This window comes from Hemibagrus wyckioides, linkage group LG24 (assembly GCF_019097595.1).
Source record: "Hemibagrus wyckioides isolate EC202008001 linkage group LG24, SWU_Hwy_1.0, whole genome shotgun sequence".
Lineage (NCBI taxonomy): Eukaryota > Metazoa > Chordata > Actinopteri > Siluriformes > Bagridae > Hemibagrus > Hemibagrus wyckioides.
In genome coordinates, this window is record NC_080733.1 from 5,149,110 (window position 1) to 5,173,002 (window position 23,893).

Here is a 23,893-nt window from a genome sequence, read left to right on the forward strand (position 1 = left end):
TTGGGCTCTGGTCAATATACCTGGGCGCTGTGCCAGAGTATCGCATACGTGTGGGGAAACACTGAGGTTGCACTAGATGAATCCAAAGGGATGCACCATGACTGGGCAATTGCATGCCAAATTCAAATTACATTTCATTATTAGTGGTTGTCATGGACAAGACATACAACACTTTCCAATCTCTACTAAACCACAAGAGGGTTTTCCCCCCTCATGTTAGCAGATTGACATGAAGATCCTTGTTTACTTGAGCATGAATGCAGTCATGACATCCCTGAAAATAATTCAGTGCGAGTGTATGGGATCTTTGTGATGACTGACACTAGCTGGAAGAAGCCCACATTCCTCAGCCTGAGATGTGAGAGCCCATGGCTCTCCATCGTGCTCCAGGGGAAAGGTTTCAGCCTGTTTCCAAGGTTACCAAAAGCCTGTCGGACATACTATCAGTTTGCATCGAATTCACTGCAGATTAATCGAGTAATGCTCTTTTACCCCTTGTGTAAATTCAAACATCTCCTCTGCGAAAGATGGCTAATGTTATTACTACACTCCCTTTGCACACACAAGACATAAATTAATGCCTCTCTCCCCATGTCATACTCTCTCAGTCACTCTATCTGCCTCGCTCGCATGCTCTCTCTCTCTCTCTCGGCCGATTCTATTGCTTAGCAACAAACCTTAGTCTTATTAGAATTCAGTGCCTGTTTACAGCTTTTAGTTCAGTCCTGTAAATGACATTTCTAATACAAGCAGGCAGGTGGTGTCTTAGTGAAAGGTTTAACACACTCCATGCGTTAGCAGGAAGCACCCTGTGCCAAAGCGATAGCGCAGCTCATGGCCAGCGTCTGCGCAATATCTCTAGCATGGACGCTCTGCTGAGTGGCTTGAGGAATGAAAGCCCATCAAGCTCCACCCCTAGTGCATGTTTTGCTTTCATGCTGAGAGCGAAATGACCTTGCTGGCATGGCCAAACAAACAGGACATCGCATGAAAACAGACATCACCCAATACTAATTCATTACAGCGAGTCAATTTCAGAAGTGCATTTTGCAGTTAAACTTTACTAGTTATCAATTCAAAACGGTGATTTACCTTTGATGCCTCCTGCCAGAATTGGTCTATCTCGGTCCGACACAGAGCCGAGCTTGCTGCCGTTATCTCTCTGTCGGGCCACCGCTACCGCGATGCCCACTGGGGGGTGCCGAACCTCAGCCTCCCCCTGAGAGGAGTTTCCGTCCCGGTTGAAAGATTTGGTGCTTTCGGGTCTCTCTGGCTCCCTCTTCAGCTGCTTTCCAGACAGGTGCTGAGCTTTAGCGCTCGCATGCTGAGAAGCCTCCAGCTTCAGGTTGCCCAGTCCCCCAAATGGGTTGCGGCTATCCGCGCCATGCTTAGACATGACCTCGCCAGAGAAATTCCCACTGTACTTGATAAGGCTCTGCATGGCAGATACCTCACTGTGTTCCTCGCCCTGGAGGCTCCCTGGGCTGCCTCTGCGATCCAGGTACATGCGCTTGCCCTCCTCCTCTCCTCTGGGACCATGTGTGTGTTGAGCTGCCAAAGCGGCCATGTGGCTAGCGGCATAGTTGCCCATCTCAAAAGGCTTCCATTTGGTCTCAGCAGAGTGGAGTGCAGAAGGTTCCAGACCAGAAAACGTGGGTCCAGACCTTTGAACGATTTCACGCTCTTGGATGCGGCTTTCTGTCTCCAGCCCCATTTTGACTGTGTGCTTGGTGCTCGGTAAGTCCTTGGTGTTTGGGCTGTGGCAGGATTTGATTGTGCCCAAATCTAAAACAGGTGGCCTTTTTACAGCCAAATTGTTGGCCCTGATCACAGATCCCTCTTCCCGTACAAAGTCTCTCTTGAGCTCACCAGGACAAGGAGACTCGCTCCTGACAGACGGTGCAATTGTCCTCTCACTCCCCACCTGCAGGGGTGCTCTGTTCATGTCCCTGTCCCTGCTCTTATCAGTTTTATTGTCTCGAGCTTGCGAGGCGATCTGTATGGGCCCTTTCCGCTCGTCATAAACCTCGACAGAAGGCACATAAGTAGGAGCGGTCACTCTGTGTTCCTTGGCTGGCTCTTTGGTGGCAGAGCAGAGTGGATACAAGCTTGGGGGCATGTGGTGAGGGGGAGGGTAAGCACCAGAAGACACCAGCCTGGGTGGTAAGGATGCTGGACTACTCTGGAGAGAGGAGGGGCTGGCATAAGTAACGTGCAAAGTGCCTAGAGATGTAGCCATGGAGTCAAGCCGTTTTGGCTTGTCACCAGAGGAAGGAGTGGTGGTGGGGTCATTTTCGTCAACACGCTCCCTTCTTTCTGATTCCGAACCTGGGTATCTGGATGGTGGGCCACTGCTGGTCCTGCAGTTGCTGAGCGAGGGCTGGAGCAAGTATTTGGGTTTAACATCAGCAGCAGGCGAATGCTGCTGAAAGACTCGCCGCTCGTCCTCAGGCTTAGCATCCTGGGTCAGGTCGACTACGCTGTGAGGCCGCGACTCTTCCCGAGCCCGCTCCCTGCGCTGTACCGAGTGGCCTGGCTCGCTCTTGCAGGGCTTTTCTTTTCCCAGTTCCCGACCTGAGTCTTTTGAGCTCCTGTGGAGCTCTTGCGTCTTCTCTCTGGAGAGGGGGCTGGGCAAATGGGCCACAAGGCTCCGGGCCATGGCAGACTGGGAGTGTACTGAGCCTGGAAGGTAAAACCCCTCTGCAAAGAAATAGAGAAAGTCATTGAGACAGCCTGTGACTCAGACAGCTATAGGTTAAAACAGCCTACAGTCTTAAAACTGCCAAGTTGAGCAACATTTTATGGGGTATAATTATGTTCATAAGATTATTGCAGAAATCAAATTACATATAGATACTGGTCTCGGCTATGTGTCATTAGAAATTTTATAACGCTGGTGGAATTAAATTTGAACAAAATGACTAACATCTGATAGGATGCCGACATTCATTTCAGCTCACTAAAATGTTATATAGCAAATAAGCATAGCAGCTGATAGACTCATAACACACTGCTACTTCTTATTCTGCAATTTGTTCAAGGCTGAAAAGATAAATGACTTACTGTGAGACCATTACTGAGTCAAACTAGTCTAGATTAAATAGGTTAGATAAACTGTTTTCCATTTCTGACTTGGACAAACCTTTTTGTGAGTCAAAAAGTGAATGCTGGCCTAGTTGTGGATGCTCAAGATGACCCAGGGGAAGAAAAGGGCCAGGGTACAGACCGCTGGAAATGTGGGGGAAACCTACGAAGAGAGTGAAAGAGACATTATACAGAGGCACACTATAGCTACTTTGAAAGGAAGGCTGAGGAATTACTTTTCAGTTTCCTGTGACATTTTACGAATGCCATTAGTTTTTTCATAACTCACTGGGAGGCGAGTCTAGGAAAAAAAATTGCCAGAATAAGTTACTGTTTCCGCTGCGTTTTCTTTACTTTTTAAAAGCAGACAGGTGACTGAAGATTTAATCTCTTTTCATGAAGTATCTTCAAACTCCAGACAGCTGCTCTCATTGGATGATTCATAAATCTGAATAATGAACAACAATGCCAGGAGGAAAATATTTCTCACTTCTGACAGTTGATAACCAGGAAGGATACACTGAGACTAGTGCATTTACATAGACAAGAACATGTCTGGAATTTCACGCAAAGGATTACGCAAAGACTCTCAAATATTTGCTTCATACACACGATTATAATAAAATAAGAATAAAAATAAATGAATAAACACTCCTACAAGAACAACCGGATGAAGACCTAGTCTGTTCCTTCTAAACTTTTCTTTAGAAGAGACAACAATGCTACTGACACTAAAGACAAAAACGACATCTAAAAGATAAAAATAATTGCCGCTCCTCAGAGCAAGAGGGAGCGGCATCGTGCTCGAGTCAATCTTCTGTCAAATGTGGCATAACCTGAGAGGCTGCCTCCTTTTTTGGCTGTAACAGCTGAATTCTAAAAGGACGGCCGGTGGAGGGATCTGAGCTCTGAAATGCAAGGCCACAGTCTGAATGGAATGGCAGTGAGGGTGACGTGGGTGTTTACTGATGGGAAGAATGGCCTGAGGCAGAGGAAGAGGAGAACCACCATGACCTGCTGCACTGTTTATAAAGAAACTTGGCAAAGCGGAGGAGGCATTAAAACACCCTGGCCTTGGGCACGCACCAAACCCATGATGACTCTGCCTTTGGAGTCATGCACTCACTCACAAATGAAACATTCCTGTACCCCTGAACAAACAAATGCTTTCAAACATGTAGAATCATTCTGCACCATTGCTGTGGGGAGAGAAAATATCCATCTTTCCATTCAAATACATATACACTGCTAATGTCTATAAATGTACTTAGGTAAAAGATAAAAAAAACTTCCTTTTGTCTGCATTGACGACTTCTATAAATACACTGGATTGGTTTAAGATCCGAATCGAGATATTTAAACCAAGTGTCGTCAGTCAGAAGGCTCCATGGGATAGGTGTCCTGTATAGAAAGACAGATAAGGTGCTCAATAGAAGGTTTTCTATGGAGAAGGTCAAGGGTCAACCAATTCTGAGGAGTGTTTCCAGAAGGCTGAAAGAGCCGTTATAAGGTGGCAAATAGCATAAGGAAGGAAACTCGAGGCTGTTCTGCTGACGAGGTTTGTCATGGAGCGAAATCTTCTGGCAGCCTCAAACCTTTAATGAGTACTGAGTAAGGCGCGGTTTAAAATGATTAAATCGGTGGCTCCCAAGATCCACGTGTGAGCTGCTTGTTCCATGACTTTCATACGCCTTCACAAATAAGCACTCTGAATTTACTGAATTGAATGGCAGGAAAACCTTTATGTTTACACTTACAGGAAAATGGATGCAGAGGTTTTGTTAAACGTCTGCGTTAGGAATAAAGCTGAACCGTTTCTGAGCGACTATATCCTGACTGAACGAATCGCCGCAGCAACACGCCGCTCTCAGGAGTCAGGCTTTCATTTCATGGTTTGGTCATTAACGCTATATTAACAGAACTCTCACTTGTAGCTTGCGTAATGAACACACGGTGGAAGAAGAAATAAAGCTGCGGCCTAGAAATAAAACCGAATCTGTCATCAAATAAGCCTGCTGAGGATTCATGTGATTTGGTGTATACCCCGAGGCAAACACATTCCTGTTCCTAACTCTGTCCTGACAAATCAGAGGCGTTCAGGCAGCCTGATAAATAACTGCTGTTTCCAGAACGAGCGCCGAGACTGTTCCAACATCATTACTGCCTTTCATAGAAGATGAAACAGAATGGCCGTGGATAAGTGATCTAAATTACTCAATAAATTAATCCAGGTGCTGATTAAGACACTGCAGAACAGCTGGGTTTTTTGTCTGTGTTTTAAAAAAAAAACAACTTTATCCTGTAGCTGTAACCTTCGTCCCAGAGGTTCAAAGGCTTCCTCTCTTTTTATAGCCCGCTTCAGGTGACATGATAGTGTTATGCTGTTGATGGTATTCTGACACCATTCCAAGGGAGGATTAAAGATAGCCCACCCTTAGCAACAGGGCAAGAGTGTAAAGCATCCTGTTTATTTTGGTGTTCCTCTATATACCCGCCTAAGGGAGGGAGAAGTGCAAGCAAGCGAGAGAGAGCGAGAGAGAGAGAGAGAGAGAGCGAGAGCGAGAGCGAGAGAGGCTCTTCCAATTTAGGGCACATCTAATCTTCATTTCTCTCGTGTGAGTGTAAGCAAATCTCAGTCTCAACAATATGTGCAGGATAATTAGTTTGGGCTGCTGTGGTCCTTTCCTGAGGTTCAGTTCGAATTTCACTACAATGCAGGCCTTACGGCCTCGAAGCAGAGAGAAAATGTGCCCTGAGTGGCCAGTTATCCCAACTCCTCAACGCTAGAAATGTGAGGAGGATGAGGGAAAAGGGCATAGTTCTCGACAAGAGATTACAGGATTAGCCTGGTACGATCAGGAAATTGATGTTTCCCGGAGCGCTGGAATAAATTAGCCCAGGTACCAAGATGCTTTGCTAAAGACATGTGAAAGAAACGTGAGTACAGTTAAGTAGGATGTGTAGTGGGGAATCCAGCTCCAATTAAATAAATACAAATAAAGAGGTCACTATGGTGCAATGGAAAGATTTTCAGCCTATTGTTGGGAGATTATGATTTCAAACCAGGATTTGCTCGCTGGGTGGGATGGATGTGAATGTTAGAGAGAGCAGATAGAGCTTTACTCAGAGTGTTATACATTAACACCAGTTACACTGAGGTGGGCTTTATTTGTCGAAGAGGTGTTTGCTTGACCCTCCTGTTTGGTTGCTGTTGTGTAATTTGGAGCAATCTGGCAAGACCAAAAAGAAAAAAAAGTTTACATTCAAATAGATGGATTTGAAATTCCCTCCCACTGAAAAGGTTTTAAAACTAATTTGGGCAACAGCACACAGAAACTAAAAGGTCATGTCAGAGCTGCACCCGCTCCCACATGGTCCAAAGGTGAGTATCACGCTATCTGAATAGTAACCCTGTCTCCAAACGTGCAGCAGCACAGATAAAAACCAGCCAGCAAACGACTGCACTAATATTATCGCCTTTAATTGCTTGACAGCTCCACAATGAAAGGTTGCACCTTTGGAGTTTTACTTTGCAGAGTATCTCTGCACAGGAACGAGGAGGAGGAGCGAGCTTCCGGCTGCTGTGGCTCTGTGTGCTCTGCGAACTCATCAACACATACATGGAGATGCGTTATTTTACAATTGAGTGTTATGTTGCTCAGCAAGGCGCTGTTAGAAACTCAGAGATTTGTTTGTAACTTCAGAGCTCGATCTGAGCGAGTCACGTGCGCTGTGGTGGATGCATGTAAAGGGGCAGGATCGCTTCACATGTTCTATGTAAAAATAGCAGAATTCCACAGCTGCCACTTCCCTCCATTAATAAGGGCCAGGTGCGCCCTTCAGAATAAACATGCATGTTCAAATATTTTCACAGGCCTCCGAGACTGAGTACACATCAATGTCAGCTATTCATCACATTTCTGTGCAGGCAGAGCGGAGCGGAGCAGGCATAATATGATCAGTGCCAAAGCTTGAAAAACAATCTGCACTTTTCTCTGCTGAGACTTGAAACAAAGGCCTACGGCTGCACCGTCGTTAATAATCCACTCGCATCGCATGCTCACATGATGCCCTTACGCAGGTTTGCTGTTCAGGTGAGCCGTCATGTAGAGCTGGAATTACACTCGGCTGCTGAAAGCCGAAAACTTTATAGAAAAAAAACTGTCAATAAATTTTCGCATTGTACGAGTCTGTTTGTATGTTCGGGCATACTTGTCATTATTTTAAACGTCATTTATTATCTATAGTTAAAATAACCCCTCCCCCAACCATCCATCAAACACACAATCACTTTTCCAGCAATTTGCATGGAACACCATAACTAATTATCTTTGCACAAGAAGAACCCATTAATCTTCATGGCTCTACGACGGCTTCTTAAATACGAATCTTAGCTTTATGAAACAGCTTTACGTGAGAAAACGACACGTGATCCACACACGACATTATGCAACAGAGCGTGAAAAAAAAAATAAAAATCTGGCACCCGCACAGCTTACACGTGGCGTCGGAGACGGCTCGATGTTACCGAACGCCTGAAAACTCACTCCATTTCAGCTATTTTTTCCACTCGTGTTTTCTTGCCAAGCGCCCGTCACGGGCTGGTCAGGAATCAAGTTTTACGTGATGAAGTGTTAGAGACGAAGACGCTGTCAAAATGTTTACGCGCTGACGGGAAAAAGGCATAGGGGCCGCGTGGAACCGCTGGAAAAGTCGTTAGCTTAAATCATTTTTTAACGACGGCACCAGACTTAAGAGCATATTAACGGTTGTGTCCATAAAAACTGACATGCCTTGATATTTTTAAAGAACATTTTATTGTACACAATGTTCAAGTGTATCTTAGGGAATGAAAAAAATAGCACTGTTTTCACTCGTTCAGTATTTATTTTATTCCTTAAAAATCATCAAATACTTCTACATATTTTATAGAGACTACTGCTCATTCAGAGTCATTTAACTCTTACTGAATTTAACTCTTCATCTTTTTATCCTCTATTCTACATGACCCTGGCTTTAAAAGATGAAGTTCGTGTCAGGTTTAGCTTTTATTTGCTGAATGAAAAAAAAAAAAAAAACAGCAGTGTATTAATACACACCCTCAGCACACTGAAAGAGGATCAGATTCTAACATGATCTAAACATCTACCATGATCACAACCTACTTTTATTTATTTCCTTTTACTTCTAAAACAAAAAAACCCATTTCTGTTTAAAATGTTGTTAATGTATGGAGAGTAGTAGAGGTGTTATGGTTAAAGAAAAATGTGAAAGAAGCCAAAAGGCAGGAAAAACCTGGTTGGATTTCATTTGATTTCATGCAAATCCTGAGAAAGCTTTGAATATGGAGCACGCCTCGAACATGAGCATTTGTTTATTTTTTTAATATTTTTTTTACAAACTGAGTCACGTAGATAGTTCAAGTAGGAAAGTCTGAGGAAGTCAAAATAAAACAAGAAATCTTTAAAACACTCAAGCATTTAAGCATGAACACTTGGAGTGTTACTTTGACTCGATTCTTACGCTTTCAGTTGAGACTTGTATTTTCCACTTGCGTATAATTTTTCTGAACATTTTCCACACACACACACACACACACACACATACACTTGCTCCATGCAGGAGGAAGTGGCTTATTCGAGTGAGAGGAAACCTGTGTGACAACATTTATAGAGCGTGTTCCCAAACAACACAAACACTGCAGCCCTAATCTCTCCATTTTCCTCTTCAACTCTGTTGTTTTTTCTGCTCACTGCCTTCACCAGGTATCTAAAAGAGGAACCGTGCTGCACTGCACCAGGCTTCGACTCTTCTATATTTAGGAGTGTTGTGATATAATGGATTGTTTTTACTGCGATGGAAAAACACACACAATCTAGTCTTGGCTCTACAGCGGTGAAACGAAGCGGCTGGATGGGCGTGAGAAGATATTTTCCTCTGCTCCAGACTTCAACAATAACAAATGGACTTTATCAAATATGTTTATCAGCACGGGCGGTACAGACGGCTAGGCTTTAAACTTTCCGTCACTTTTCGTCCATGTCGGTTAACCTCACGCTCAAAATGTTGAGAAGTAAAGAGGTTCCCGTGATCGTCTCCGGTCCGTCACCTAGCGCAGAGTCTGCTCTTCGTCTTCGCCCGCCGATCTTCCATCGCACCTAATCGTTCAGCTCAATATGCTTGGGCTTTGTTTACAATAGCAACTTGGCGTCTGTTTTTCCTCTAGGCTAAGACGTGGTTGTATCGAGGAGGGGGGAAAAAAAAAGAAAAAGAGTTGAGTCATACCTTCATGAGAGTGTGAAGCCCAGAGCTGAGCCATCTGCAGGCTGGGAGGGTTGCTGGGGGCTCTGAAGGAGGGGTCGGAGGGAAGAGAGCTCGGCCCTGCGTGTGCGTTCGGGGAGCTCATGTAGCCGCCGAGGAAGCTAGAGGCACCTGGGAAGGCATCACCTGCAGGGGAGGGGAGCAAAACACAGGGTTTCAGAGCGGTCGTCTCACATGACAATGAGCTCAGGGTTTTGTTTTGCTGTGCACCGATCGCATTCCTACAAGGACAAAAAGCAGCTCGGACAAAACGGACATGATTACCCAGAGGAGGGTGATGTTAAAGGGCTGTGGTTTCTTTTGTATTTCGGCACGGCCGCAACCTCAAACCCAGTCCTGCCGCAAACATGGGCCGCTTTATTCTGCTTCAAAGAGGACGGGCCCGACCGAGGAGCGCCGAGACCACAAGCAGAAATTGGCTCTTGCTTGTAAACAAATGTCATGAATAATAATAAGTCATCCTACATGTTATGTTTAGCGTCATTCCAACAGATTCCAGATGTTCACAGTGGCAACATCTAAATAAGTGTGCTGCTGCTGCTGCTTGTCGAAGAAATGTAGGACATTTAGTTCATCCTCGGTGCGTCTAGAACTTTCGTGTCTGTGATTTTAAAAAATTGATTAAAAAAAAACCCAGAAACACTTGCATGGCCACATACTGGGGAAGATGAGACTACCTTTCTCCCGACAAACAAGAAAATCACATGAACACTTCAGATCTGAGTGAAAAAAATATTCCGTGCATATAAACCGGGTGAATTATATCTAAGATCTCTACATGTCTATACTCACTGGACCATGACGTGTGAGAAGGAAGTGCTGTCTAAATTAATGAGGCCTTCCCCCATGTGCTATGATGTAGTCTCTCTGTTTTTGCAAGTAGTGCCTTGGGCATGGGAGGAGCCTTCACACACACACACACACACACACACACACACACACACACACACACACACACAGTCACTTTCCACAATGTGCTTGTTTTTTGTTTTTTTTTCTCTCCTGCACATGTAACACTCCATTAGCATGTAAAGAGAAGGAGGAACAACAAGGCATCGGGAGCAACATGAAGCCTTTGTATCAGGGGTTAGTGTGCTATTAACCTGCCTGAGGAGAGGTTCTGCTCCACCGAGGAGCCGCTGGGCAGAGCGAGCAGAGCCAACCTTTTGGGTTTCATCTAAATGTTGGGGTATGGGGTAGATCAGGTCCACGGTGGGGACAAAGAGGAAAAGATGGTCAGTGGAAATCTAATCTTGGTAGCATGGTTTGCAGTGAGGTCAGCCCAAATCTCTCACACACACCTATATACACACACTCTCTCTCTCTCACACACACAAATATAACTCTTCTACTCCAAAGAAGAGAGAATACAGGGCTGCCTTTCATCATGATTAGGTAGCACATAAATGCATGAGTAGTCAACACAGAGCAGGACAGGGAGGGGGACGGGACTGGCCAGGTGATTTGACAAAAGGCAGCAGTGCATTTCTAAGCCTTTTTTTCTATCAGTCTCACTCTCTCACACACCCCCCCCCCACTAAAGCTGCAAATCTGGACAGCATTTCCTCACCGAGTGGGGGACACATCCCCGGACGGCCATGTGCTTCAACTTAGCCTGTTCCCTTACTGCAGACCAGTTGAGGAACGCGAGAGACCATTGTGAGACCATTTCTAAAGCACACCTCCTCCACCCTGCAGCTCACACTGCTTTGACTCTCCACTCATCCCAACATCTCTTGTTCGTCTCCTGTCCGATTCAGAGTGGCTTTAAACCCGTCTGTTCTGTGGCCTGTAAGTGGGAGCAGCTGTAAAATAAATAAAACTCCACCTCAAAGTGGACACCATGCCTGAAGCCTTCTGCACAAACTGGCTTCGTTTAAAGCCCGCCACTCTGCTCACCTACGCTTAAAGGAATTTCATTTATTTCGGTTTAATTCAGAAATATGAACACAACACTTTCAGAAATGTTTCGCTATGCCTCTGCAAGTGTGCCTTTTTTTTCCCCTCCTGTCTGCTTCATTCAGCCTGCTTTGTAGCAGACACAGTTGTTGTTTCGGATGCATGAGAAAGAGTGAGGAGTTCAGCAGGTCACGAGCAGTTCAGCTTCCTTAATACGGAGTGGAGGGGGGGGGGGTCATTTTCCCTCCTCCAGCTACAAGAGCTCTGTCAGAGGCATGCTGAACAGGGCCCTGGAATGTCCTAATTGCCAAGGTTGCTCAACTCGACTGCAACCCACAGGTCTTGTGGTAAAGCTTTCGCAACACCCCACCATCTCCCAACACCCCCATCCTCCTTGCCCCCCTGCCAACAACCCACACCCCACCCCACCGGCCCCCTTCTCTCCCTCACACACTCACACACACACCCTGTAATTAAAGCCAGACCCTTAAAGACAATTCCAACAGAACTGTTGTAAATTAGACAAAGGAGAGACACTAATTAGAATTCAAGACCTTAAACCAAAGCACAGGGGGGAAAAAAGCAAAAAAAAAAACAGTACAATTCTCTTAACTGGTCTTAAAAAAAACCCACAACACAATGCCACATAAAGAAAAGCCAGCATTATAGACTTTATACTGCACAACATGCTTTACACGTCTTGTTTCATGCTTCAGGAGTGTGAGAGTAGATCTCGACTATCTAGAATATCCACTTGGAGGAAAAAAAACAGTGTAAAGTCACATTTGAGGCACGTTTAAATCCGATCTCTGAAACGGCTTCGAGAGGTGGCAGTGTGATGAGCTTTTAGTGATAGGAGACTTGGAGCTCTGGACCTCTAAATCTAGTGACGGAGGTGCAAGGAAACAATAAATAGAAACATCAAAATAAGCACTATGTACCGTATAAACGTCAGCTTGTTTGGTTGAAGGTAATGGAAGATAGAATCCATATCTGAGACGTGAGAATTAGTCGTGTGTAACTGCGCCTGACCTCGAGCTTAGCTACGGAGTCTGGAATGTTTTGTCAATAATCCTGCTCAAGCAGCACCTACTTGCACAGAGAGAGACACTTTGACTGACATGCCTCTGTTTTGTTTTTTTTAATCTGGTGACTGCATAATGCTTCACTATGCCTCAGAAGTCCAGCGATCCAGACGGCGAGCTTCAACCTTCAGAGGGAAAGTTGTGAGATTTATGTGACGCAGAGAAGTAAAGATGATGACGAGCCAGAGGCAAAAACTGAAACGCGAAGAGTTGAAGTTTAAGATCTGATCCAGTCTGAAGCAGAGGCTGTATACGACCGTAAGAGCGCCATAATTCAGCTTGTAAATACCCCCTGAGGCTGAGGGGCAAAAACGACAGACCGTACCATTATACGGCAGTCTCTTGGCATTTCGTCCGAGAGCCGGGGTAAAAGACGAGAATTAATATTTGCATCGTTTCACTACAAGTTCTCACATAGCTCTCTGGATTTGCGATCAGCAGGAAATAACTAGGGGCAATAAGACGGTGCGAGATGCCATTATGTTCTAATTGCTGTATTATGGCTAATTGCTGCTAGTGGAATGGTACAAATCAAAATCTGGATTGCGGCAGACTTTCTGTACAGCTGTCGTCTTTCCAGACTTTCACCGTGGCATTCGTTTTCTTTTCATAACCGAGCTCGAAGGCCAGCTATTTTTGCAAACTGCAGGGAGCAGATCGCTCCCATCTTTGCTTTCGCTAGCGTTACCACCCACAAAACAAGCCATTTGAGCTTCTTTTCTCTGTATCAGTGCAGCACCTGTGAGAGGAGATAAAAAAAAAAAACATACCGAATGGACCCGTTCCGACACGTCGCCCTGGACCTCGCACCGCCAGTCGGATTCCTGCACTTCAACACTTTTACACTTCTCAAGGCCTCGAGCACAAAACTTTTGTTCTGCTTCACTGGTAAACAAGAGGGAGGGACTAAATAATTGCAGCATAGATCCTGTACGCTAAAGTCTGTCTAACTGAAATCGCACAATACTCCAGCTGATACTCGATACTCTCAATAACACAGCATGGAAAAACATGTGGGGTTTATATTTAAACACCACCATGCTGATATGTTATGTAATTAATGCCTGACCCTCGAAGACGGTTTCAAAACAACGGCTGCAGATTAGACAGAAGAGGAGACGCTAATTACAATTACAAAAACAAATAAATAAATAAAAATTGTAATCTCACACATTCTTAAACTGAACTCTGCAAGAAAGAGAAGCAATAAAGACCTACTGCATTAAAGACCTCTGCCTACATGGAAATCCTCCACATAAAAAAAAGGAGAAACTCACCCGTATAAATCTGACCTTTCGAGCAGTTTCATGAGGAGTGTTGAGATACTTTCCTTTCGAGCCACGTGATGAATATAAACCCTCACGTGGGGGACGACACGTGTGACTGCAGGAGTCGGAGCTCCGTCAAAATGTTAGCAAGATTAAAACGCGGCAAGATTTTTAACGTAGCACTGCAACAGTAGCGTCGACATTCACTGCACAGAAATAAACTAGGAAAATTAAAGCAAGATCATTCTAAGAACTCTACTATAATTAAAAAATTTCTGCAGATTTGGGCAGAGACATGTCATGTGACGTCATAAAAACCACGCGTTCGGCCAGAGCGCCTTTCCATTCACGTGTCAAGCATGAGTACAGCTCTCATAAACGGTCATTACATGTGTCTTCACTGGTAGAAAAATCCGAGCAATTTTACCAATGCAAGTCGTTTTCTTTTTTTGGAGAGGGGGGACAAAAAAAAAAAAGGGAATAATTATATAAATAAATAAATCTTGTGATCTTGTGTTTTTGGGACTGATTCCGCCTCCAGATTACGCAAGATGTGCAGGGATTCATATGTAAACACCATTCCTGTTTTAAAAAAGTTTTTTTTGTTAAATAAAAACTTCTAGTCAAATTTCTGTCAGCTTATTTTTATGCTTTAAAACAGATCGACAGCACACTGGTGTACAAAGCAGAACGATATCAGAGACTAAAAACAGACTCATTTCTTACCCAGCAGTCTGAATCAGAGTAGAAAAACACTTCATCCAGTTTCATTTGATTTTATTTGAAACAAACCAAAAATCAAAAGCTGCAGTTTTTCCCCTGAGGATCAGGTGGAGCTGAAACACCACCGTAAAAAACTAGTCAGGAGTACAGAGGAAGAAACTGTAAACAAACTCTTAGCAAGTGTTACAGCATTGCACAGCCTGTACGAATAAATTATTAAATAATCCCACTGATTACCAGAGTTCAGGTCTGAAACATCAGTCCAGATATTCAGGGGGAAAAAACAACAGTTATTCATCAAGGCTTCAGTGTCTAACAATCCACCTTCTTTGAGTTTGTCCCAGAATCTGGGTGGTGTGACCTGCAGTCCGGTCAACAGCGGGGTTTATTTTCAAAAGCAGCAATTCAGGATGATAAAAAAAGACTGAACATTGTATGTTATACGCCTATTCTTATGTATTACAATAGATTATTCATTTAATGTAAGAATATACCACATGCTATGAAAGCCACTAAGTTTCTCTCCCCGAGAACTCCACCCAAGTCTGAAACCTGAGCTAGCAGCAGACGGATCAGGTGTGTGTGTGTGTGTGTGTGTGATCATCTGTCCACAATTTGAACATCGCTGCATGCTGAAATGGATGGAAAAGTAGCATTTGTCAGCAGGATCCGTCTCCTCAAGGCCCTGCTGCTGCTGTATTTACCACGACCCTGTATTTTATGGGATGCGGGGACGCGGTTAAATAACGCCTGTGACCCGTGCGCTGCTGTGGGGGCGGCCCTGAAATTTTCTGCCCTGGATTGCAATTACGTGACTGAGCTTAATGACGTGCGGCGTGGATTTATACTGTGCCTCACTTTTGAGTTACAAACCCATTTCATACAGCAGCTGCACACCGAACAGTGCTCTTTTAAAGCCAACACACACACACTGTCGAAAACGTTTCTCACCACCTTTTCATTCGCCATTCAAGACCGCTTGTGTAGAAATCTTGCAAAATAAGGTTCTGTGCTCACACAGGCCTGGGTATTCATGACAGGCAGGCAGCTGTGTGCACACCTGATCCTCCCATCTGCAGAAAAAAAATTGTGCTATGATGACGGATGTACAAGGAGTGAGCAAATAGGCCCAACGAGAACGAATCGCACCGCTCCTCTTTAAACAAACCTTTAACAAACGAGCAGGGCAGCGGTCCGACTTACTGCCACAAAGCAGATATACATGTATGCATCCACAAAGAGAGAACAAAGAACCTCAATAAAAATAAGCAAATTGATAGGCTTGCCCCATAAATCAGAGGCACTGTTACATGCAGAAACTCAATTACAGGAAGACTTTTTTTTTTTCTGTCCTCGTCAGCTGTTCAGACACAGTAATTATGTTCAGGCATGTAGCTCACATCACATCAAGACATCTAAAAATATGCTTAAATATGATACATGAGTAATAGATATCAAAAACGCTTAAGAAGCAGGGCATGGGATCAACAGGCATTATGTCTCTACAGTGAAACACAAACATCTGCCTGCGAGGCCAAAATGATTGACACCTACAGCTTCCAGAACTGACCAATCAGATGGCTCGTGTGCGGTCAGTAGCAGAGCAACCTAGAGGAGCTGCTGCTAACTGCACCGCACTGTAACCCGAGATGAATTCACAGCTGAAACAACTACATGACGAGGCAGTGGATATTTGATAAATCTCACTTTCATCTCATCTGGCATGTCAGAGCTCAAGCACACCATCGAGAGTGTGTTTTGGTTCCATCGCGGTACTACAGGCAGAGGATGAGTCTTCTATCAATGTCCCACATGTAGCATGAGAGCAAATTGCACAAGAGTGCAAACAGGACAAGAACCATCTTCTCTGGATATCTGGATAATTTTTTTCAAAATCATAAACATGGCATGGTTTTAGTTAAACAGATCGACAGTGACACGACACGGTGCATAGGACGGGAGGAAAAATCCAAGATTTAATATAGCCGTACGCTACTGAGGGAGCTTGCAGAGACAGGCTGGTTATTTAGACACTGCCTCGAGTGGGAGAGTGAAGACCAGTTGGAGACTCTTCAGCTCTTTGGTGCAGTGTAACAAGATCTGAGTGTGGAGTAGGTTTCACAGCCTTTTAATATCTGCTCAGAGTTTAACCCCTGTCTGTCTGACCAGGTCACTGCTCCTCTATGTGGGCCTTTGAACCCCCCTGTACACATCACCACCTCCCCCCAACACACACACACACACACACACACACACACACACACACACACTCGTTGGCCTTTGTCCCACCTCTCAGACCCATGTTTGTGTTCTTTTGCTCACATGCGCATTGTGTGACACAGCTCGACAAAAAGGACGTGACCCGTTCACACCAATAGGAAGGTCGTGACATCATTACTGAACACAGACGGGACCTCTAATCCCGTCCTTAACTAGGGAATTTTCTCGATCGCAAAAAAGGGGTTTTTGATTTGTAATTAAAAAAAAAAAAAAGGTTAAGGGATTATCTATACAGATAGAAAAAAACGAATACATGAACATTACATAAAAAGTAACTATTACCATGTGAAATTAAACAACCTTTTATTTCATTTAAGCTTAAAAGAGAAAATGAAAGAGGAAGCCGCTATGGCATGCTGTGCCTCCTGGCTAGATTTAACAAATACACTTACGCACCTATAAAAGGTCTTGTTTTATTATTGTAATTAAGTGTTAATTAAGTGTGAAAATAAAAGAGGACCAAACACAATGCTACAGCTTGAGTGTAGCCATGATTCCTTACATATTTCACTGATCATTTTTACTAAATATTAAAGTGCAGCAGCAACATTTTGCCGCTTTTTCCTGGCGAGTCCGCGACCTTGTACCTTACACGACTGCTGAAGGTAAACATTCTGCTCGCTGAATTCCGTCCTCCTAAGCTGGAGCTGATCTTGTGATCTCCTTGTAATTAAAAAAAAAAGAATTAATTAACTGATTCGAAGCGCTTCGTTTTCATTTCAAAGCAGCTCATTTGACTCACAATCTTTTACTTTACTAATCTGCTGTTTTGCCAGAAGCGCACCGATACGTCATGATACTGGCTTTGCATCGCTGAAATCTCTTTGCGGAGCGTGATGTGATCTTTTCCTCTTGCCCCCGCCCCTGCGAGCGCCGTTATCGAGCCGGTGAGTAAACGTGAATAAAACAAGAGAGCGCGTTTCTGTGTTTTCCTTCTCGACAGCGATGTAAATTAAATAGCACTAACTAACTTGGTGTAGCTTTTCTAGGCCACGGGGCTGTGGAACACAGAAACCTGATCTCATCAGCCTCCCAATCACTTACCGTCAAATTACATTTTAATAAGCTTTCTTCTCGAGCCGTTTGGCAGATGTTCGCTCGACCTATGGAGTTTGCGACGTGTTCGTTTTCTCCATGAACGCGTTCTGGGAGAATTTTGCATTGGTGTGTTTTGGGTTAAAGGAGAAGGAATAAACCTCAAACAAAGCTTTAAAAGAGAGGAGGGGGGAAAAAAATACAAATATCAGAGTCTGAATCGTTCCTTTCTTGGCAGAGAGCAATTACAGAGATTAATCAAACACTTATGAGGAAAGGAGAATAAAAGAAAAGACACATGAGCATGCTAAACAGCCCGTGCGTTTTATGTCAATCGTCCAGAGTACATAACCCGTGAAGGATGACCGAGCAAGGCGTGTGCGCTGGGACACTAAACACTTTTATGTTTAATTCAGAGGAAAGGCTCGGCTGCAGGAGGTGCACCGCACGTCCTCCCCCATCTCTCTGCCATCTCTCTCTCGTCTATGCCACACGGGACAGGGGGGATGGCGGAGACACACGAGCTCCAGCACCACTCTCCAGCTCCTTCTCCTGTCACAATGAGGGACTCGTCTCATACTAGCTACAATAGCACACTTCCCATGCTGGAGGCAGAAAGCAGTGAAAATCTGTCTCCGATGTTAAAAACAGACAGATCTATACGCTCGTATATGATTTGAGTTTTCTTTCACGACATGCTGCTAAATAAAGAGGCATAAATCACTAGTTTAGCACCTTCACACGTTACCATGTTACAACAATGCAGGTCTACAGTCCAGACCTGAGCGCGGAGAGAACACTGGTGACACCACAGAGCTGTGTTCATCTGCGCAAGCTTTTTCTTTAAGCTCAGAAGATAATAAACACAGCAAAAAGCAAATTGAAATGGAAAAGAAAGGTGGACAGAGGGTTAGTGCATGAGCTTTCAATACAACACATAACAGGCCAAGGGGAGGGAAAAAAAAAGCTGTAGCGCTGGATCATTGCTACTGGATTCACAGGGAGTGGAGACTTGATTCTGGCAGCTTGCTAGTCTGCCAATATGCACTGTGCCCTTGGGCAAGCTTGTCTCCAGCGTCGGTGAAGGTTACACAACAAATCATAAACATGTCACAACCGTGGCCTGCAAGTATAAAAAGAATAAATAGATAGCAGTCAACTACTGCAAACACAGGACACAGCCGTGGATATTCTTGGGGGAGGGGACTGGGTTGGGTCGAGGGGGGGCGGGGTAAAGACAAACAGAGATTTGGGAGAAGAGCGCAGGGATCAATAAGAGAATAGACAGCAGGCAGAAGAGGTGTTTAGCCATTAGCTCTATCTGCGAGCCAAACACCAGCATCCTCAAATAGAAAGCAGGCCTTAAAACCACTGAGGGACGAGTCCGAGTGATCGACTTATCGATTAGACGTCATTAAGAGGATAGGGTTCTGTCAACAATATTCTGATTAATCATTACTTTTTATAGTAATACTATGCTTTTTATGAATTCGTGCACGAATAACAATCGACATAGAGTGCTGTTATAGAAATAGAATCCACTTTGTACTGGTGTGGTGTTATTTTCCACAGTGATTTGTCAAACTGATCTGTTTTTAATTTATACACAAACAACAGTCTCTTTATAGCTATTATAATGCTGGTGGTAACAGGAACTCGCTCATCTCCATGTTATGGACATTCCATAACATCAGATCAGTTTCCCCTCACCTCACTCTTTTTATTATTCTCTGGAAGTAAATCAGTAGTATTCTCTCTATATTCTCTGGAAGTAAATCAGTATTATTCTCTCTATATTCTCTGGAAGTAAAATCAACAAACGGAGAATAAAATGACTGTTGCACACCACTGACACTGGACACTGCTTCCATAATGTTAACTCTCCTAACACCACACCAATGACCAATCATATCAACTGGTTTTCTTTAACTGTAACATAGGAGTGCAGCTTTAAAAAGCTTTGACCTGAATTACAAGATTTAAAAGCTTATTGTAATAGGTACAATAAACAGTGTTACACAATACAGCGAAATTCTTACTCAGTGAATCCTCCAGCAGCTGAACAACATCCGACCTAATCAACATCTGACCAGTTCTCAGATATGACAATTCCACAGCACTGTGGTACAAATCATTGTGTTTTGAATTTCACATTTTCCTGCATAACTCTAGACCTGTAGGAAGACCACGAGAAGCGAACCTGTGAAACGGCACGTCCCAATAAGCATCCATCAGATTCATCGACTCCTGATGTAACGGAATGGGCGTCGTGATTGTCTTAAAAGCAGGCAGACGACACAAACAGCACTGAGAGCGCACACACACACACACATTACTGAAGAACACATAACGGCGAAAATGATCATATATATACCCATACACACACACACACATCTCTGCGTTTGCATCAAAAGGCTCCTTGTAAAGTGAAAACACTGATAACGTCAGGCTCAGAATGCACGGATTGGCACTTAATTAGCCGCCGTTTGTTAGCAAGGTTATATGACAAATCTTCATTATATTTAAAGCACTGGCACACTGCCCTTTTAACCGCTGAACGAAATTCCCAAAGGACTCAACGGGCTGTGAGCAACATTGCAGTTATTGTGCATAATCCATCACTGTGTCCGTTATCCTGATGACGCCTGGAGTGCGCAAAAGGTTCGAGTTATTTATTTCATTAATGAACAGGTCTATCAGGGTTAGTTACTGCATCCAGACAATCCACGTCAGCAACACGTCAGGCTGAAGTGAGGGGGACGTCGGAGCGAGCCGGGCTAATTACACAGACCTACACAGGGCTTCCATAAGACTAATTAATAGACTTGCGAGTCAGAGAACACAGTGGATAGTCAATTTTGTAAATATGTACTTTTGCCCTCTATCTGGCACCACAGGAGCCTCAGAGGCACCGTATGAAAACTGATCAATTGCAAATTCCCAAAGGCACGACCACTTCAAACGCATATCTTGCCAAGATTTACATTCCCTGCACCCCCAAGCCTTTACATACGCCAGCTTGCATGGAGCCCCTGTTGAACGAGTGTGCAGCGGCGTGGAGCAGGAACATGTACTTTTTCATGTGGTGCGCTATAAACGCACTTCAAAATATATTCAAGATGTCTATAATTTACTCACCAATCATTATCAAAGCCAGCCAAGGATCCTGAAAAACTCTATGGACGTGTTCAGCCTTAACGGTCAAAGGCATTCATTATCTAGAAACGGGGGGTAAAAACATTACCCAGGAAACGTGGACGGGGCGATTTTGGCAAATCATTCCCCGAGTAAATTAAGATGGTTTGGCAGAACTTCAGCTTGTAAGCCATTACAGGTTTCGTTTACACATCGACATTATGAGAGCTTGACGGTTTACTGATATCACTAAAATACCACATTCACTGCAGTGAACACGTTTCAGAAATAAATACTTCTCCGCTAAGTACTGGCCTGAGTCATGCTTCTCACACCTTTCACACGATGCAAATGAGTTAAACAGATTCATCTTTGTGGGGGGGGGCGGGGAACCTCACATTTTGTGTTCGGTAACTTTTAACCTGAATGTGAATTTTATCATCAGGAGTCGAGAATGAGTCACGATTTCATCCAAACGGTACAAGCCACCTAAAAGGACACGGTGTAGCCGAGCTGAATGTTTGTTCCACAATAACTCAACAGTACACTTTATTAGCTGGATGAATATTATTTATGGCTGTGCTCATGACAGGGTGCCCCTGATGCCTAATAAAAGCCTGGAGTTCCTGCAATACCGGAGGAGCACCAGCACGAAAATCAGTTTCAACCCTCCGGTCTCTGAAGTTGTTCAAAGTTAAATCAAGGTCTTACCTTTCCTCCATCCTTATAGTCACATTAACCAGGACAAATGTTGCCTGAGATCGGCACTGCTTTAGAAATAAGACTAAAACTTTTTTTGCACTCAAAACCAAAACGTCCAACATGTCTTACTGTACTTCATATGCATGTTACATAGGTTTCAATCTTAATAAGAAGTCCCTGGAAAAATAAATAAATAAACAAACAAACTGACTGCAGTAAGGAAAAGTATGTCCCTTTATAATAGGCTCAAATAAAACAGACCCGGTTAAACTAACGCCGCCAAGGAGAGATATTTAGATTTACATGAACACATTTGGCACTTTTATCACAAAGAAACACACAACTGCGAGTACTTGAGGGTTAAGGACCTTGCTCAAGGACAGCACAGTGATATAGTGAACCCAAAACTTTCCGATCACTAACCCAAAGCCTAAACCACTGAGCCACTAATGCTATCTAAAAAAAATTAACATAAATAAAACCCCAGATACAGATATCATCATAGGAGTGTGGTAGGTGCAGAAAGAGCAGTTCGGTGGTGCAGAGGAAACAAAGTTAGTCGGTAAAGGCCGCCCTGGCTGGCAGGAGCTTAAGGCTTTATCCGCATCAACATTCTCTACTACATATTAGTGCAATTAAAAGCATTGGTTTGATGCTCTGGATTCCATTGGCGATAAAGCACGTCTAGTTTGCAGCTACGGTTACGGCGTATAAAAGGTGCAGCCTCAATTTCACCTTTTCAAACAGTAAGAAATTCAACAGAAAATAGAAAATATAACAGATTCAAGTGCTGCGTCTGAAAAAGTGAAAAACACCTGGGTGCGTGAAGCAATCTGTAACGCTGATGCAAATTCCACAATGTTTGACTTCATATAAAAGCTGATCTGTGGGGTTTTGCCAACCGCTCTCTCAAGGATAAATGACTAATTGCAGATTGCAGCTATTCCAACATTTCTCTCTCTCTCTCTCTCTCTCTCTCTCTCTCACACACACACACACACTCAAGTAAAAACTGTTCTGTCTCTTACACAGTTATCTGCACTCTCCATTTACGCTTATCTAATAATCTCAGATTAACCTATATGTTTATCAAACAGCTACAAAAATGCATGGGATCCATCAAATCAGCGCTTGGCAAGATGACTGAAATGACATATTTAATGTAATCAAGCGGTTGGTCCTGAGGAAGGACTAGCAGAATGACATGACAAATCTGTTTTCCCTTTTGATGAGAGAAATTTGGCAGCTGAACAGATTAAATATTCATGTAGTTCTCAGAAAAATGAGTCATTGTACAAACATACGATGCATTTTCAGCTTGCTGGCTCTGTGCACGGAGGCCATTTTATTTCGATTTAAGTTCACTCGTGGCAAAAAAAATGAGGCATGAAGGACAAACAGCCCTTCAATTAGAGGGACGTGTTATGACCAGGACAAATGACTCTCGAATGATTTCTTACATTAGTGTCTCTTTCTCTGCAGTGCAACGGTTAAGGGGGGGGGGATGTTCAAAAGAAAAGGAATTGACGGAGACTGTTCGGGGAAAACTGCAACTTAAAATGAACTGTTCAAACAACTAAAGAGAAAGTAGGCAAAGCGTACAGGGGATAACATGTCAGAGCAGATACACAGAGCAACATTTTTAAGCGTACACACCCACTGAGTCAAATCACAGCAGCTGCGTGACTGCACATAAATCACCACCGTGCAAACACTAGCTTCTAAATTATCCACTAGCTTTTAAAATGCCAAAAAGCCAAAAGCCATTTATAAATCAAAGATGATAAACAAATTTGTGTCAGGCTAAATTCACTAACCTTCTAGTTTCTTATCAGTACCTTATCGCTGAATGTAATCAATAGTATTGAACACATAATGAGCCGGTCAAAGATAATGCAGTGCCAAGCACAATTTTAGTTAATTTATGACCAATGACTCGAAATGTAGGCTGGGTTTGAACAGAGTCACCATATGAACAAGTTATGAAAGGGCAGTTGGAACAAAAGCTCATGTTCACCGACAGAACGTGGTGAACAATCGACAGACACTGGTGTGGCTTAAACACTGGTTTTATTTTTCTTCTTTCTGGTTTAAATACAGCGCTTGGATTAGAGTGCTATCTTAGACATTTTAAATATACAATTATCAAAACATACACTGTTTATCATTAGCAGAAAAGCTGGAGCCTCACGTGACTAACAGTAATAGACACATCCATATGGTTTAAACCTATCAAACTATTACTTGGAACAAAGTAAACTACTGATGTACAACCGAGGCAGAAAAAACAGGCTTTTTTTTTTTGGGTTTAAAAATATTCGCATGACGTCCAGAGTATAAAGTGTGCCATTGAAATTATCA

At 43.6% G+C, this 23,893-nt stretch overlaps 1 protein-coding gene across 5 annotated transcripts in view; it reads right to left on the reverse strand.

The window, feature by feature from the left end:
- tnrc18 (trinucleotide repeat containing 18) overlaps window positions 1-23,893 on the reverse strand; it is a 58,865-nt gene that overhangs the window by 31,329 nt on the left and 3,643 nt on the right. For all 5 annotated transcript variants that reach the window (XM_058378424.1, XM_058378425.1, XM_058378427.1 and 2 more), the window contains exons 3-5: window positions 9,370-9,531; window positions 3,143-3,247; window positions 1,093-2,700 (exon numbers count right to left, since the gene is read on the reverse strand). In XM_058378424.1, the coding sequence (XP_058234407.1) occupies window positions 1,093-2,700; window positions 3,143-3,247; window positions 9,370-9,531 (1,875 nt within the window). The remainder of the gene's footprint in view (window positions 1-1,092; window positions 2,701-3,142; window positions 3,248-9,369; window positions 9,532-23,893) is intronic.